This window comes from Suricata suricatta, chromosome 3 (assembly GCF_006229205.1).
Source record: "Suricata suricatta isolate VVHF042 chromosome 3, meerkat_22Aug2017_6uvM2_HiC, whole genome shotgun sequence".
NCBI classification, from domain to species: domain Eukaryota; kingdom Metazoa; phylum Chordata; class Mammalia; order Carnivora; family Herpestidae; genus Suricata; species Suricata suricatta.
The window spans coordinates 143,284,153-143,300,130 of record NC_043702.1 but is presented as its reverse complement, the minus strand read 5'-3'; the positions used below and the strand labels follow the sequence as shown (position 1 = coordinate 143,300,130).

The following is a 15,978-nucleotide window of genomic DNA, read 5'->3' as shown; positions in this document are numbered from 1 at the left end:
GAGAGAGATGGAGGGGGAGGGGGGTAGAAATATGGAAGAAAGCACTCTCTCTCTTTTCTTTCTTTTTTTTTTTAATGTTTACTTATTGTTGAGAAAGAGAGAGAGAAAGACAGAACATGAGTGGGAGAGGGGCAGAGAGAGAGGGAGACACAGAATCCGAAGCAGGCTCCACCTGAGCTGTCAGCACAGAGCCCAATGCGGGGCTGAACTCATGAACCAAGAGATCATAACCTGAGATGAAGTCAACCGCCTAACCGACTGAGCCACCCAGGTGCCCCCCTCTCTCTTTCCTTCTATAGCTCTTGTCTGCTTATTTCACTTGTCCACTTTACTGGTGCACCTGGCCTTTCTTTTCTTCCAGACTTGAAGAATGTATTCTGACTCTTCTGTAGCCCCCAGAGGGCCTGGAACAGAGCTGTGTTTTTATTTTTGGCATCGTTGTTTTGTTTTGTTTTTCTGTTTACTGCTTTCACAGAGCTGGTGCTTAAGAAATATCTGCTGAGGAACCAAATGTAAAATCCTCCCCCAAACCATTCCTTCTGGGTCCTCTATGAGCCTCTAGGCACCCTTGTGAAATCTAGGGCTTCTCTTCCACTGCTTAGGTGCAAAGGGAGGGACCACAAAGCATGCGGCACGATGGTGCCAGGCACCACCTTACAGATATGATCTTGCTCAAGCCCCAGAGGCATTGAGGATGTCAGAGGTGATCAGCATGATCAGTGAAAGCGTCTGAGGCTCAAGAAGGTGGGACTTGCCTAAAATCTCATGGTTAAGGCATGGCAGATCTAGACAGTAAATCTAGGTCCAGTGCTCTCCGCCCTTGCTGTCAGAAGAGTTCACTTTATTTTGGCCAAGACTATTTAATCCAGGGCCTAGATTACTATGATGAATGCCAGCAACACAGATCATTAAGCCCAGATGTACAAAAAGGTGCCCGGACGTAACTAGTAACAATCCTGTGAAGTTACACACTAATTGGCCAACAGAGAGCAAAGAAGCAGAGGCTGACTTCTGAATGTGTCACACTATGTTCCTGGTCCAGCTGAGGGTCTGGGCTCCTTCTGGAGGACACTATCTCCTTCTTCCATCCTTCAGAGCGAATGGCTGACAGCCGCACATGCATTGGGTAACTGTCTTTTAGAACTATGGTCTTGGCCAGAAGATTGGCCAAGAGGTTAAGAGGATAGATTTTTGTGTGCTCCTGCCACTTTCTGTGTGACCTTGGGCAATCCATTTAGCCCGAGCCTCAGTTTCCTCATCGGTACCAATGAATGAGAGAGTGGCCTCACAAAACTGTTGTTGAGGGTTCAGAATACTGTCAATAGCAGATGTGGACAGTAGATGGGTAACAGGTACTCATTAAAAAGGAATGTTGTGGGGCGTCTGAGTGGCTCAGTGGGTTGAGCAACGACTTCGGCTCAGGTCATGATCTCACAGTTCGTGGGTTTGAGCCCCGCATCAGGCTCTGTGCTAACAGCTCGGAGCCTAGAGTCTGCTTCAGAATCTGTGTCTCCTCACCCCTGCTCGTCTCCCAGCCACACTTTGTCTCTATCTCTCTGAAATGAATAAACATTAAACATTTTTTTAAAAAGCATGGTTGCTACTATTTGATGATTCTCAGTTTCTCTAATCTGATTTCCCAGAAAACACAGTCATTTTGGGAAAGCCTCTTTCCACGTTTTTTAAACTGGCAAGTGAGACATGATGAGAGGTGCTGGCCCAATCCAGCTGTATTTTCCTCTGAATCTGCATCTCCGGGAGGCTGTCAGCTGCGTTCCTGAGAAAGGACTTGTTTCTGTGCAGCTGGCCAGGCTCTGGCTGTCTTCCTGAATCTCTCTGCTACTCAGACACCCTCCTGCAGGCTCATCCTTACTCTTCTTTCTTTAGTCACAATCTCACCCCAACAAAGGACCCCTCTCTTGATCTGAAGGACCTGGCCTCATTCATGCCCAGCGCAATCCCTGGTACGTACAAATCACATCCTATTTCCTAGGCAGCTGGGAATGAATGCACGATCAGTGGCAGAAACCAACTCATTCCTGGACGTAGGTTCAGGGGCCAGCATACTGCATTTGGCCAAGGAGTTGGGGGAGGATAAATTCTTAAAAAGCTGTTATGAGTTCTAGAGCATTCTAGAAATAAACTACTTATCCAATTCTGTTTCTGAGAGCTGGTTTCAGACCTCTGCCATGGAACCACCATCAGTAGACTAGAGGGTCTTAAAAGAAGCCTCCGTGTATGTGGGCACAGGGCTTGATCCAGGCACCATGCCCGGAGAGGGTCCAGAATACAGCTTTACCAGGAAGTACATTGGCCCCAGCATGCCCCTAGTCTGGCTATCTCTGCCTGGTCACTTTCCTAGACACTAAGTAGACTCTGTGGCTTAGTTTCCTCACTCAGAAAATGGAAAGAATAATCATACCTACCTCATAGGCTGCCTGAGGATGGAGTGACTTAATATTTTATGAAGTGTTCAGTGCCTGGCATTCAGTAAGGGCTACAAACAACAAAAGAGCCATTGGTCACACTCTGTTGCTATTCTAACTCTGCTCTAATCTAGGCTTAACTTCCTAAGAACCATAGCTCCACCCTTCGGGAAGAAAGCAGTCTTCTCGTTGCTCCTTTCTCTCCACCCACACCCCACTTCCTTTCGTGTTCCCTGGGACCCAGAAAGGTTTTCCAGGTCTTGAGAAGTCAGAGATCTCTTAGTGCCCAGCTCCTCTCTTCAGACTGCTCTCTTCAGGGACAGTTACATTGTGAACGGCCACACTCAGGAAATAAACACTCCTCCCGTAAATTAATACATATATATGGAGCAAAGTCGATCTCAGATGCCTAGGTGGCTCCTTCTCAGAAGAAGCCTGTGGCTTTGCCTTTTGGCTTTAGGACACTCTTGGGCTTCCTTGTCCTCCATGGGTACATCTGTTTGGTGTCTGTGTTTCTAGCCTAGAGCAAGAAGTCAGTTTTCCCCTTTGTTTGGTCTCTCTGGCTTTGGTTTTGATTTTATCCAGATTGTTGTCTTATGGTCTTTAATCCCACATCCTGAAGCCAGAAGGTCGGTGCCTCTCATCCCTTTCCTGGACCAGCCAACCCTCTGGGTATCTTGCTAGCCTGGGTCCCTGCTCACCTGTGAGCATCATGGTCCCGACTGCACAGGCTGTGGGGCGCTGTCCGCTCTGACATGGCCAGCAACAACACCTTCCCTCTCAGGCAGGGGTTCTCAGTTTTTTCGGGCCAGCAGGCCTGTGAGCAGGGAGAGAGAACTCCAGAAGTACTGACTTCACCTCTTTTTCACTTCCTCAATGCCTCCAAATCCCCCACATCTAGCCTCAAAAGAGCCTAGTGCAACTCCAGATGAGATGCCCCTGAGGCAGAGCGCAAACAATGTCCTTTGGCCTTGACTTCTGGAGGGGCTGCCTTATGCCCCGGGAGCTAGAAATGAAGTCAAATGGGACAGTTATTTGGGTATCAGAGAGCTTCATCTCTGTAGGCAACCAGAGCCTGAAAAAGCGTTTTGAATCCAGTTAGGGAAATCCATAGGTAAGCAAGTTTGGTATGTGCAACATTGATCTAGATGTCACCAAAGGAAACGAGCCATTGGGTCTTAGAAATGGAAGGTTTCAGAGTGCACTTCCTCAGACTGATGTTCACCATTCATGGCATTGACCCTTTTCCACCTTCTTCAACACCTGTCTCCTTACCCCACCCGACACCAGCAGGGGCGCCCCTTTTAGGTACCGGAGCATCCACTGCTTCTGGAGCTTTGTTCTAGCTCTCCCCTGTAAGGAGCAAGGGTCCTTCTGCTCCTGTCACAGCCTCTCCAGCCCCAAAGCTCATAAAATCAGTTCTTCAAAGCCTTGCCAAAAAAAAAAAGAAAAGAAAAAAAGAAGGCTTGCTCAAACCAGACTCTCTCCAAGAAAATAACTTAGATTACAAGCAGTAGTCTCTAAAAGAATGAAATCTGGCCATTCGTAGCAACGTGGATGGAACTCGAAGGTGTCATGCTACGTGAAATAAGTCAGGCAGAGAAGGACAGATACCGTATGTTTTCACTCATAAGTGGAACAAAAGAAACTTAGCAGAGGACCATGGGAGAGGGGAAGGGGGAAAATAGTTGGGGAGAGGGAAGGAGGCAAACCATGAGACACTCTTGAATACTGAGAATAAACTGAGGGCTGATGGGGGAGGGGGAGAGGAGAAGGGGGGGTGATGGACATGGAGGAGGGCACTTGTCAGGATGAGCGCTGGGTGTTACATGGAAACCAACCTGACAATAAACTATAAAAGAAAAAAAGGAAGTAATTTCTAATGGCGCCTCAGTGGCTCAGTCAGTTAAGCAACCAACTTTGGCTCAGGTCATGATCTCACGGTCTGTGAGTTGGAGCCCTGCATCAGGCTCCGAGCTCACAGCTCAGAGCCTGGAGCCTGCTTCGGATTCTGTGTCTCCCTCTCTCTCTGCCCCTCCCTGCTTGTGCTCTGTGTCTCTTGCTCTCAAAAATAAATAAAATATTTTTAAAAATAAAAAAAGAAGTAATCTCTACCCCCAAACCCTCAATGCCCATCATGAGCACAGACTGAATTTTCTAGGAAACTCCCAATAACGAGCAGTCTGTCCCATCATCTCCATAAACAGCCTTCTTCTCCCACTTCATGTCACAATTGGGAAGGTGAGGTTGACCTGCTCAGGAGCCTTTGTTCCCGCCATTAGAGCCAGGGATCTCAACTTTCTGTGTGCTCTGGGCCCCTTTGGCCCACAGCAAAGCCTGTGGATGCTACTCAGAATAATGTTTCTAAATGCACAAAATAAAGTACATGGCATTATTGAAGAAATCAATTATATTAAAACACAGCTATCAAAATATAGAATGACATGAGGCAATATATAATAAAAGGGCTTCTTTATTAATGCATTAATTAATAAGATCTAGCAGCAAGCAGGCCTATAAAATACGACATCTCTCTTATTTATTTGTTTGTTTGAGCATGAGCAGGGGAGCGGAGAGAGAGAGGGAGAGAGAGAATTCCAAGCAGGCTCCATGCTGTCAGAGCAGACCCTGACAGGGGCTCAATTTCACAACTGTGAGATCATGACCTGAGCTGAAATCAAGAATTGGGTGCTCAACTGACTGAACCACCCAGGCGCCCCCAAACTACTGACATTTCTAAGTAGTGATGAGTATAAATGATATTTTGAAGTGTCTGAAACAACTTAATGTGATACAAAAATATTTGTTATTTCCATCAGTGACAAAGTCACAGGTACTACTACTAATACTACTGTGGTTTATATTTGTTTTCCATGCCCATAATCAAAGAAAATGTTAAATTTTGATTAGAGGTTTGTGAAAAGAGGTGTTTTTTTTCCCCATCCACCGTCTACAACGTTAGGATCTCCCACATTAGGGTCTCTGTTCCCTACAGTGCTCTGAAATCCCACAAGGGGTCCCACCGGGGTACCTTGGGGTCATCCAGCTCAGTGCTGGATTCCACAATGTGGGGAATTAAAAAGCAACGAATTAAACACATCTCTGTTCTTCTAGATGAGGAAACTTAATTCAAGGCCATGTCTGGATTCCCTCCCCCCCTCCCCCCCAAGCCTCAGATTCCAGTCAAAAGGAGGCTTTTCCTAGTGACTCCCACTGTGCAGGTAGAAGCTGGGAGGGATTAGCCAATACCGGGGCTCCAGCTGTGTCAGAGGAAATCTCAGAGAGAGAGGGTGGCAGCGAGTCAGGTTGGTTAAACACAGCGTGATGGAAAAACGCAGGAAAAGGAAATGACGTCACCCATTTTGTAGGCTCTGAGGACAAGGAACTGAAAATTTACCCCTCGCGGAGCGTCAGCTGCCCCGCCCATCTCCACCGGCAGGGGGGTAGCAGGGGAGGTGCCAGTGGCTGCAGGCTGCGCAGAGCTCCCCCACTGCAGCCCCGGGAGGGGAGTGAGAACGGTCTCTGCTTGCCCAACCAGGGTGCTCAGGTTCTTCTTTCAGCAGAACCTGAACACCCAAGTGTTTCCCTGCAAGGTGATGCAACTCGGCAGGAAGCCCACGTGCCAGCGGCTGTGACGTTGTTTGTAGCCAGGGAAAACCCGGAGCTGCAAACTCAGGACTTGCCATGGGAAAAAAGGAGCAGCTGGGTTTTACTCCTGGTTTCTAGAAAATTGTTTCCTGTCCCAAAATGGCTTGGTTAGGAAGTTGAATTTATTTTCTAAGAAGGGATTTTTTTTTTCTCTCCTCTGTCCAGCTTACCTTTACAATTTACACTGGCTTTGATTACATGCTGCTTCCCACTTTTGAAACCCTGTCTCTTAAAGAGAGTTTGATGTGCTCGGAAATGTACCCCCGCTTCTCCACCACGGCCACATCTTCCCCCAACTACTTTCTTTGATCACTAACCATGTGCCAAGCACTCTGCCACCCTTGAAGCTCTCATGGTGGGCACAGTTACTACTGCATCTCTTTCTCCACTGTAGGTCATTTCAAGTCTCCTTATTGTTTCACTGCCGGCGGGGCGGCGGTGTAAAGAATTACAAAATCAAAAGGCAGCATTGAAAAGAACTTAAATCATTTAATTAATTTCCTCATAATTTACAGATGAGGAAACTGAGGTTCAAAGAAGGGAAGTAGTTTCCCCAAGACCACACAGAGAGCTGAAGATAAAGCTAGAGCTAGAACATAGCTTTCTAGACTCCAGGTTCGTGCTCAGAATCCTTGGCTTCATATCCTTGCTGATAAAGTCATACTTCCAACTTGACCTCCCACTGCTCCTCTACATGAATCTAGCTCTAGCCAGCCACTCCATTGCTGGTCTTCAAATACATTGTGAGCTTTGCTGCCCTAGTCATCTCTGTCTTGAAAGCCCTTCCTTGGACCCCATTCCTCCTCCCTGTCTTATCTGCTTCAGGTAGAATTTTCTAGTGTGCCTATCCAGTCCCACACTGCTCTTTGCTGAAAGCCTGCATAACTTTTTGCAACTGGATAAAATCAAAATTCCTCAACATGGCCAATATTACTTCTCACTTCAAACCAGTTTATTTTTTACCCTCATCTCCCCATCCTCCTATCTCTCTCTGATTTTAGGCCATTTGGTAATGACTGATTGCTTTGTATGTCTCCATTTTTAGGTTCAGCCAAGCCTAAGATTTGGTGGCTTTGGGATATAACATAAAGAAAAAAAGTATTTAAAAATTTTTAATGTTTATTTATTTATTTTTGAGAGTAGGGGGAGGAGGAAGAGAGAAGGAGAGAAAATTCCAAGCAGGCTCTGTGCTGTCTGCACAAAACCCCATGTAGGGCTCGAACTCATGAACCATGAGATCATGACCTAAGCCAAAATCAAGAGTCTCAGACAGTTAACTGTCTGAGTCACCCAGGCATCCCAAGAAAAAATGATTTTATAAAATGTTTTTAAGTGTTTATTTACTCTTGAGAGTGAGAGAGACAGACAGAGTATGGGCAGGAGTTGGGGCAGAGAGAGAGAGAGAGCGAGACAGATTCTGAAGCAGGCTCCTGGCTGTCAACACAGAACCCTGATGTGGAGCTTGAACTCACGAACCGCGAGATCATGACTTGAGCCGAAGTCCAATGCTTAACCGACGGAGCCATCCAGGCACCCCATGACAAAATGGTTTTAAATTGGTATGTTCATTCAGTCATCATCAAGTATTAACTGAGCACCCACCAGGAGCCATTGAGTCTTGGGACCACAGAAAGGAACATGGAGCTTCAGGCTGGTGAGAGATCTAGATATGCAACCAAAAACCTGCAATTAACTGTGATAAATACAGAAAAGTGTATGCAAAGTAAAATGGAGGTCCACAGGTGGGAGGGGCAAATTTTGCCCTGGGAAATGGGGATGGAGAGAGAGGTTAGGAAGAGGCAGGTACAGTTTTGTAGACTAGGAGAGTTGAACTGGTATCCGTATGGAGAGTGGAATGGGATCTATTCAATGGACTTTAAGAGAAGAGAGCATTTCAATGTAGGTAAAGGAGAGACTCAATTATTAAAGTAGAATGGGGATTGCACATGAATAAGTTTAATTAATCATTACAGGTGACTTCAAACAAAGCTATTGGGTTCTTCTTGCTTAAAGAAAAAGAATTGACTGGCATGGGAACAGCTTATGTTTTCTGAAGGTTTTGACTAAGTATTTTTGTCAGACCATGTTTCTCACTACTTTAGTTACGGATATGAATGATCATGAGACATAGTTTATTTAGCATCAATGATGAAGAAACAGGCTTGAGTTCAAGAGATATTTAGATTAGATATTCACACATATTTTCAACATTTATCAAGCATTACAATGAAGAGTTAGTCTTCATTTTAGTTTTACTTCTTTAATGTTTATTTATTTATGAGACAAAGAGAGACAAAACTTGAGGTGGAGAGGGGCAGAGAGAGAGGGAGACAGAATCTGAAGCAGGCTCCAGGCTCTCAGCTGTCAGCACAGAGCCCGACACAGGGCTCAAACTCATGAACCATGAGATCATGACCTGAGCTGAAGTTGGACGCTTAACCAACTGAGCTGCTCAGGTTTCCCTGTAGTCTTCATTTTAAAGGAACTTCTGGAAGACACTAAAAAAAATGATCTGACCCAAAAGACAGAAAAGCAGAGAATCACAGTGACACTGAATGTCAGAATTGGAAAAGATCTTATACATTACCTATTCTATTGCCCTTATGTTACAGATACATCAACTGAAATCCAGAACAATGAAATAATATGGAAAAGTCATCCTGGAAACCATGGAATCCTTGAACTCAAATACAGGACCTCAGAGTCTTAGGTATTAAGATAAGGGCTGAAAAGAAATAGATTATAATCTCTACCATTTTGATAGGTTTCAAAGATTGTGTAGAGTTAATTCCAGGTGCTTTGATTTAATCTTACCAGGATGTGTTCTACCTGATGGATTAGCCCCTAAGAAAATCTTCCAGTGTCTTTAGGGAGAAAAGGCTAAGGTTCATGAAAAGAAGGGGGCAACATTAGATTCTCTCATATGTCCAAGAAATATCTGTGATTGGAAGTCTGAGGAGGAAAGATTGGTGTGGCCCAGAATAATTCAAAAATAAAGAATTGGGGTCCACTCTTTAATGATGACTGGAGAGGAAAAAGGGTGGCCATTGTTGGAGAGAAATCGTGGAAATAACAAAAGCCAAGGAGAAACAGGAGGAGCCAGCCCGTGGTATCTGTGTTGGGGAGAAACTTTCTTAAGGAGAACTGGATTTAAAGGCAGCAGTGGGGTGCCTGACTGTCCCAGCTGGTAACACAAGAGACTCTTGACCTTGGCGTTGCAGGTTTGAACACCACGAATGCCACATTGGGTGTGGAGATAACTTAAAAATAAAATCTTACAAAATATGAAGTAAAAAAATAATAAAGAAAGGAGCAAAAGCAGCTCTTGGACTTCTCTTCCAGGTATATAATTCAGTGATTACCATTTTACCTTCCTTCTGGAAGGCAGCTGGGAAGAAAGAGGCATATCCTTTTTTTTTTAATTAATTTTTATAAAACATTTATTTATTTTGAGAGAGCGAGCACAAGTAGGGAAGGGGCAGAGAGAAGGAGACAGAGGATCCAAAGCAGGCTTGGCACTGTGAGCACAGAGCCCAATGTGGGGCTCAAACGCATGAACCAGAAGATCATGACCTGAGCTGAAATCAAGAGTCAGTTGTTTAATTGACTGAGACATCCAGGTGCCCCCAGGCTTATCCTTTTTCTAAAAACTATAACCAGTAGTCTCCTAGGAAGGAAACTTTAGGAGGAAGGTGTTGAGGTAATGCAGCCTGCAACACCTTCGGATGGGAGGAAGTGCGATGCCACCAGAGAAATTCCAAGGGAGTTTCAGCCCTCACCAGTGGGAGCTCACTTCCTTTCTGTGACCTGTATATAAAACTGGAAGCCTCTTGGCTTGAGACTGACTCCTAGGAGACCAAAAGCAGCAGCCTTTCCTGAACTCAGGTAAGAGAATTCCCTTTCTCTACACTATTCACACAGTTCTGGGGATCAGCCTAGTTCTTCCAATCATTTACCCTAGTGTGTTCAGGGCCACATCTAAAGGAGCCGTTTCCAACAGTACAAAATATCCTGAGGATAGAGGGAATTATCATGTTTATAATCACACTCCTGTGCCTAGCACAATATTTAAGATAGTGCTCATTAGGGGTGCCTGGGTGGCTCAATCACTTGGGCATCCTACTTCAGCTCAGGTCACGATCTCATGATTCATGAGTTTGAGCCCCGCATCAGGCTCTGTGCTGACAGCTCAGAGCCAGGAGCCTGCTTCAGATTCTGTCTCCCCCTCTCTTTGCCTCTCCCCCACTCATGTTGTCTCTCTCTCTCAAAAATAAATATTAAAAAAATTTTTAACTAAAAAAAGATAGTGCTCAATTAATGCTCACCAAATTGTTGAATTTAAAGTATATTTACTATATACCTGTGATGCTCAAGGAAGCTAACATCACTCTCTATGTAAAATTATTTGATCACTCATTGTATTTTAGATGTATAAATCAGACATCATTGTCTTTAAATGTCAAAACAAGTTTCTGGGGTGAGTGTAATTGTTATCACTTGGGGGGCTAAGAAAACAGAACTCAAAGAGGTGCGTTTACCTGTCCAGGGTCACGTAGATGTAGGGTGACTAACTCATTCAGGTCTACCTGTGACTTTTCCAGGAAAGGCCCTGGGTCCTGGGACCGCCCCCCCTCAGTCCTGAGCAAATGAGAACCACCTATTCTGAGGGGACTTGTAGCCAACATGCCTCAGCACGGCACTCTCAGATTCACTCATTATTTAAAATGTTGATATCAATTTCATCATGGAATTTTTCACTAGCTGTGGTATTTCATGAAAATATTATTAGATAAATAATTAGATAATTAGATAAATAATGATGATGATTGAGACTTTTAGTGCCCACTTACATTTGGTGCTCCGTTCTCCTTACCCTAATCCCAGCTCATTATAATTTATCTTCAAAATTTATTTTTATCTTTAAAATTTAAATTTATCTTTATCTTCAGCAGACACTATAAAGTGCCCTCCTATGGAGCAGCCTATCCCAGGGAGAAATGAGTTCCCTTCCTGCTTTTCTTCTCTTTCTTTTTCTTTTTTTTTTTTTTTATGGTGAAAAAAATGTATATTTAGATATAGCCAGCAGGACTCGTTTAGGTGATCCCAATTTTGTTGGCAACATCCAAAGCATAGTAGTCGGGAGCCAGTTGAACATATGCTTTCTTTTCTCCCTCGGGCCTGATCAGAATGTTGACCTTGGCCACGTCAATGTCATAGAGCTTCTTCACAGCCTGTTTGATCTGGTGCTTGTTGGCCTTGACATCCACAATGAACACAGAGTGTTGTTGTCTTCTGTTTTCTTCATGGCTGACCTGGTTGTCAGCAGGAACTTGATGATGGCATAGTGGGCAAGCTTGTTTCTCCTGGGGGCGCTCTTTCGAGGATATTTGGGCTGCCTTCGGAGACGCAGTGTCTTGGGCGGTAGGAATGTAGGTGACGTGCGGATCTTCTTTTTTTTATGACTATGGACGCCTTTCAGTACTGCTTTCTTGGCCTTCAAAGCCTTTGCTTTGGCTTCAGCCTTGGGACGGGTAGGAGCTTCCTTCTTCGCCTTCGGCGTTTCTTCTCTTTCTTTTGGGACCCGGGCAGAGCCAGGAAAGAGCTCACTGTTCCATCACTCTCAGGTGTGCCTTTCCATAGTCTTCCTGTAGAGGGCGCTGCGCAGCCCATACACCTCCGGAGAGAGAAGTGTTAGTGTAACTGGGCTGACTGCCCATCAGATCTTGCCTTTCCCTGGCAGTAAGATTGTTATGAAATCATTGACTTTCTATTTGCCTCTGGGGCTGAAATAAATCTATTATCCCCAAATAGCCAACCTGATCCCAGACAAATACCAAACAGCTAAGCTCTTCTGCCCTGGGGGCGGCCATAAAATCCAGACAATTTTCCCCAAGCATGTTTGGTGGCTCAGCAACAGCTTCTGTAAGATTCTTTAAGTTCCCCTGTGGGCTTAAGGAGGCCAGAAGAGTGAGCTATATTGGCATTCTGGAAGAGAAGATTGTATACGTCAATTCGGCAAAACAAGTTTTAACATTTTCCCTGAAATGTAATCCTTTGTCTACTCACTGCAAGTGCCTGCCGCTCCAGGCCTTACCTGCTGGGTGATGACGATCGGGCTGGGATGGGGACAGAATAAAGGAGCCAGGACCTGTAGCACCAACTCTCACTCAGACCCTGAGCAAACACACGAAGTCTCTTCTTTCAGGACAGCAGCTCAGCAGCTTTTCTTAGTAAGTTAGGTGAATAGTTGAATGGGCCAGACCGTCCAAAGCCAGACAAAGCTATTGAGCTTCACTAGGGGACACCTGGGGAAGGCATGTCTCTGGTGACTGAATTGGCTTCTTCAGACATGGTGTTGGGAAAACCAGTAAATCATGCTCTTTCCTTTGAATTCTTAGCTCCTGTTGTCTTCAGATTCTGGCACAAGATGAAAGTGTCTGGCCTTCCCATCTGCCTTCTCTCTGCTGTGTTTTACCTCTTCTGGACACCTTCTGCTGGGCTGAAGACACTCCACTTGGGAAGTTGTGTGATCACCACAAACCTTCAGGAAATGCGAAACAGGTTTTCTGAGATACGGGACAGTGTGGTAAGTTAGGGAGGCAGCTCCTCCCTGCCCTTGTGGCTGCCTCTCTCCTTCTCTACTTGTCCTCCTCTGTCCTCTGTAGCCCGGCTGTATGATCACAAAAGGAGACAGGTTGGGGACTCTATATCAGGAGGATGCATTCCCAAGAAAGAGCTGTAGTTTATAATCTAAAAGTGTTCTGGGAAGTGACACTGTCCATTGGGCCAAAGGAAGGAAAAGATTAGAGAATTCTTGGTTTCTAAGACCCGGCAGCAGTCACTGACCTGTCCTTTCCTGCCTTGCCTGCTTCCATTTAGCAAGCCAAAGATGAGATCATTGACATCAGAATTTTGAGGAAGACTGAGTCTTTGCAAGACACAAAGGTATGTGCTTTGTCCATAAAAGTCTGGGAGGAAATATGAATTGGAGGCATCTCCACCACCCTGGGTGTTGTCCCTGGATACCAAAAATATACCAGTCTTCTTTGTAGCCTGCAGATAGGTGCTGCCTCCTCCGCCATGTCCTGAGACTCTACCTGGACAGGGTATTCAAAAACTATCAGACTCCTGACCACCATATCCTCCGGAAGACCAGCAGTCTTGCCAACTCTTTTCTTACCATCAAGAAGGACCTCCGGCTCTGTGTGAGTAAAGGTCTTGGGTAAAAGGATCTATCATTGGACATAGCTTCAATGACTTAGCAACCAATCTCTTTCTTACCTCCATTTACTGGGTAGAAAAACTGAGTCCAAAAGTTCTCATAATCTGTACTGTGTCATGTGACAGGTAGTAAGAACTCAGTTTTACTGACTTTAGGGTATATGCCCTATGCAAAAAGTCTACATAACTACAAAATGCTATTTGATGTTAATGACAATTACCAATTATCCATGAAAATACACTTTTTCTGTACGTAAAAGATCCTACAGTACATTAGTGTATCCTGTGCGAGGCAGCCTCTCCACAGGCCATGGGAATGAATATCAAGACAAGGTCTGGATAGGACCTACGTATCCAAAAAAGAGCTCCATATTTGAGCTTACAAAGCTGGCCTCCTCTTCTAGCTGATGATTCATTTACTGATTCCAAATGATCCGGTCTGAAAAGACTTTCTATAGGAATGGCATATGCACAGGAACGCTGGTGAAAGAGTAGAATTATCCTTACTTTGTGGCAGTGGCAAGGGCAGATAATCAGAATCTTTAATAAAATCCATCATTCTGTGACATTCTTTTCAGCATGCCCATATGACATGCCCTTGTGGGGAGGAAGCAATGGAGAAATACAGCCAGATTCTGAGTCACTTTGAAGAGGTATATACAATTTGGGCCTTGGTAGAGATGGGTGTGTTTTTAGAACTGAGATCACAAATGGGTGGGATGGATATTCATACTGGTAGAAATCTTGTGTATCCCTTAATAATTGCCCTCGGAGGTCATGTAGACCATCCCTCTGCTTTAATCCGGGGGACTCCCATCCAGACTATAGAAGGGTATTGGCTCTGGAAGACGCTCTGGGATTCAAGAGGGAATGGCCTTAATTCCGTCAAGTCACTCCGGAGACATTTGGGTCTTCCAGCTGCACAAACAAGAAGCAGTAGTTTTCCAACATTACACACTTATACATACCTTCAGAAACAGTCACAGTTCCACAAATGCCAATGCCGTGCTCTTTCTCACCTTGGTGCCTTTGCACATCTGCCAGGAAAGCTTGGAGTCCACTGCTCACTGACTAATTCCTATTCATCCTTTAAGACTCATCCTAAGCATCACCTCCAGGAAGGTACTGACAATGTCTCTCAGAGTTAAGTGCCTCTCCTGTCATCCTGTGCAGACTCCATCCTCTACCTACCACACTACAGTTTAGTTGTCTTCCGTCTCCTTCACTTGCCTGAATTCCCTGTGGGTAGGGATTGTACCATTCATCTCTGAATCCTTAGCCACCCTGGTGCTTAATACAATAGATATTTGTTCAATTAAAGTTGCATAGTAGGCAACTCCTAACACTCACACACACACACACACACACACACACACACACACACACACACCTTTCTTTTAAAAAAAACAGCCTAATTACTTTTATCTTTGTGATTCAAGAGCCTTGGGTTATAGTCCTAATTCTGCTACCCTCTGGGCTTGTTTCCCTATGTAATGGACTCCATGATTTTCCTTCCTCTTGTGAGATTTTTGCGATTCCATAACTTCTTTCATGCTGTCCATCTTGAAAAGAATACTGTGCTTACAATCCCCAGCAGACCTACCAGTGAAAGGAGAGCATTAACCCGGGACTACATGTTGTCTCTTTATGAGATGCTCAACACAGAAGTGTGTGTCTTTCAGCTTACGCCTCAGGCAGCGGTGGTGAAAGCTTTGGGAGAGCTGGACATTCTCCTGCAATGGATGGAGATGACTGACTAGGAGGAGAGTGATGACCCCACCGGCAGTAGTGCTGGCCAAGAGTCCTGGTCCTCAGTACCCGCGAAGGCATGACCCTAAGCCACCATCTCACTGTCATACAATTTAGTGCTGGCCACTGTGTATATTATTTATTTATTTATTTATTTACTACCTTATTATGGTTGTCCCCATGAGTTCCCACTCTTAATTTAGACCATGGTTTTATAAGATTTTGATAATATCTTTTCCACTGTTGGGTATATTTATAAGTTAATGTATTTATTTATTTTTGCTATTTAACTTATTTATTTTTGTATGTGAGGATAAGATTAAAGAATTCATGGATTATATTTATAGCCCGACTATAAGTTTTTGTATAGTAAACAAATCCTCTAAATTCTAGAGGAGTGGCCAGAGGTGTTATTCATTCTTTATTAAATTAAGGATATGTTTACTGACTGCTAAGACTCTGTGAGATACTTAAAAGTGAACTAATGGCTACTAAGTGTGGGTTGTAGAAGAAATTCTGATGTCAAATCATAGACTTGAGTCACAATTACTGACCATCCCCACTCACTTCTCTGACCCATACTTGCTATGGAATCTTGTATGGCAAAAATATACTTCTACAAATAAAGTTTTCTTTGCCTAATATCGTCTTGAACTCTGAAAATGCTTCTGGAGTAAGATTAATGGCCCAAAGACCTTGAATCTCATATCACCTTCCCCAAGAAGCTCCTTTGGGGAAGAAAGATGCCAATGGGAACCTGGGCCTTCTCCCTCCTACTGAATGCACTCCCATTTCAATTCTTAATTCACTCACATCTCTGACCGCATGACTCTGCCCTCCACATAAAGGGACCGTGACCAAGTGAAGGGCTTCAGTTATCCCTGTTTTCACCTTGTTGGCTTTGAGCACCGTCTTCTCTGAGCCTGCTTTTCTT

General features: G+C 44.6%; 1 protein-coding gene and 1 pseudogene across 2 annotated transcripts; one reads left to right on the top strand and one right to left on the bottom strand.

Annotated features, from left to right (window-relative positions):
* Positions 1-9,774: 9,774 nt before the first annotated feature.
* Positions 9,775-15,686, top strand: IL20 (interleukin 20). 2 transcript variants are annotated; one of them, XM_029933129.1, is made up of 6 exons: positions 9,775-9,959; positions 12,473-12,660; positions 12,954-13,019; positions 13,127-13,279; positions 13,874-13,948; positions 14,978-15,686. In XM_029933129.1, the coding sequence occupies exons 2-6, from the start codon at positions 12,502-12,504 to the stop codon at positions 15,053-15,055; spliced, it is 531 nt and encodes a 176-aa protein (XP_029788989.1). In that variant the 5' UTR covers positions 9,775-9,959; positions 12,473-12,501; the 3' UTR covers positions 15,056-15,686. The 2 variants fall into 2 exon arrangements, with proteins under 2 accessions (XP_029788989.1, XP_029788990.1); XM_029933130.1 differs by lacking the exon at positions 13,874-13,948.
* Positions 11,168-12,425, bottom strand: LOC115287118 (annotated as a pseudogene).
* Positions 15,687-15,978: the final 292 nt, after the last annotated feature.

Excerpts from the sequence above, each read along its gene's own strand:
- IL20 (XM_029933129.1), top strand. The coding sequence starts at position 12,502 with ATGAAAGTGTCTGGCCTTCCCATCTGCCTTCTCTCTGCTGTGTTTTAC. Across the intron at positions 13,280-13,873 it reads AGAAGGACCTCCGGCTCTGT|CATGCCCATATGACATGCCC; the intron begins GTGAGTAAAGGT and ends CATTCTTTTCAG. Across the intron at positions 13,949-14,977 it reads TTCTGAGTCACTTTGAAGAG|CTTACGCCTCAGGCAGCGGT; the intron begins GTATATACAATT and ends TGTGTCTTTCAG.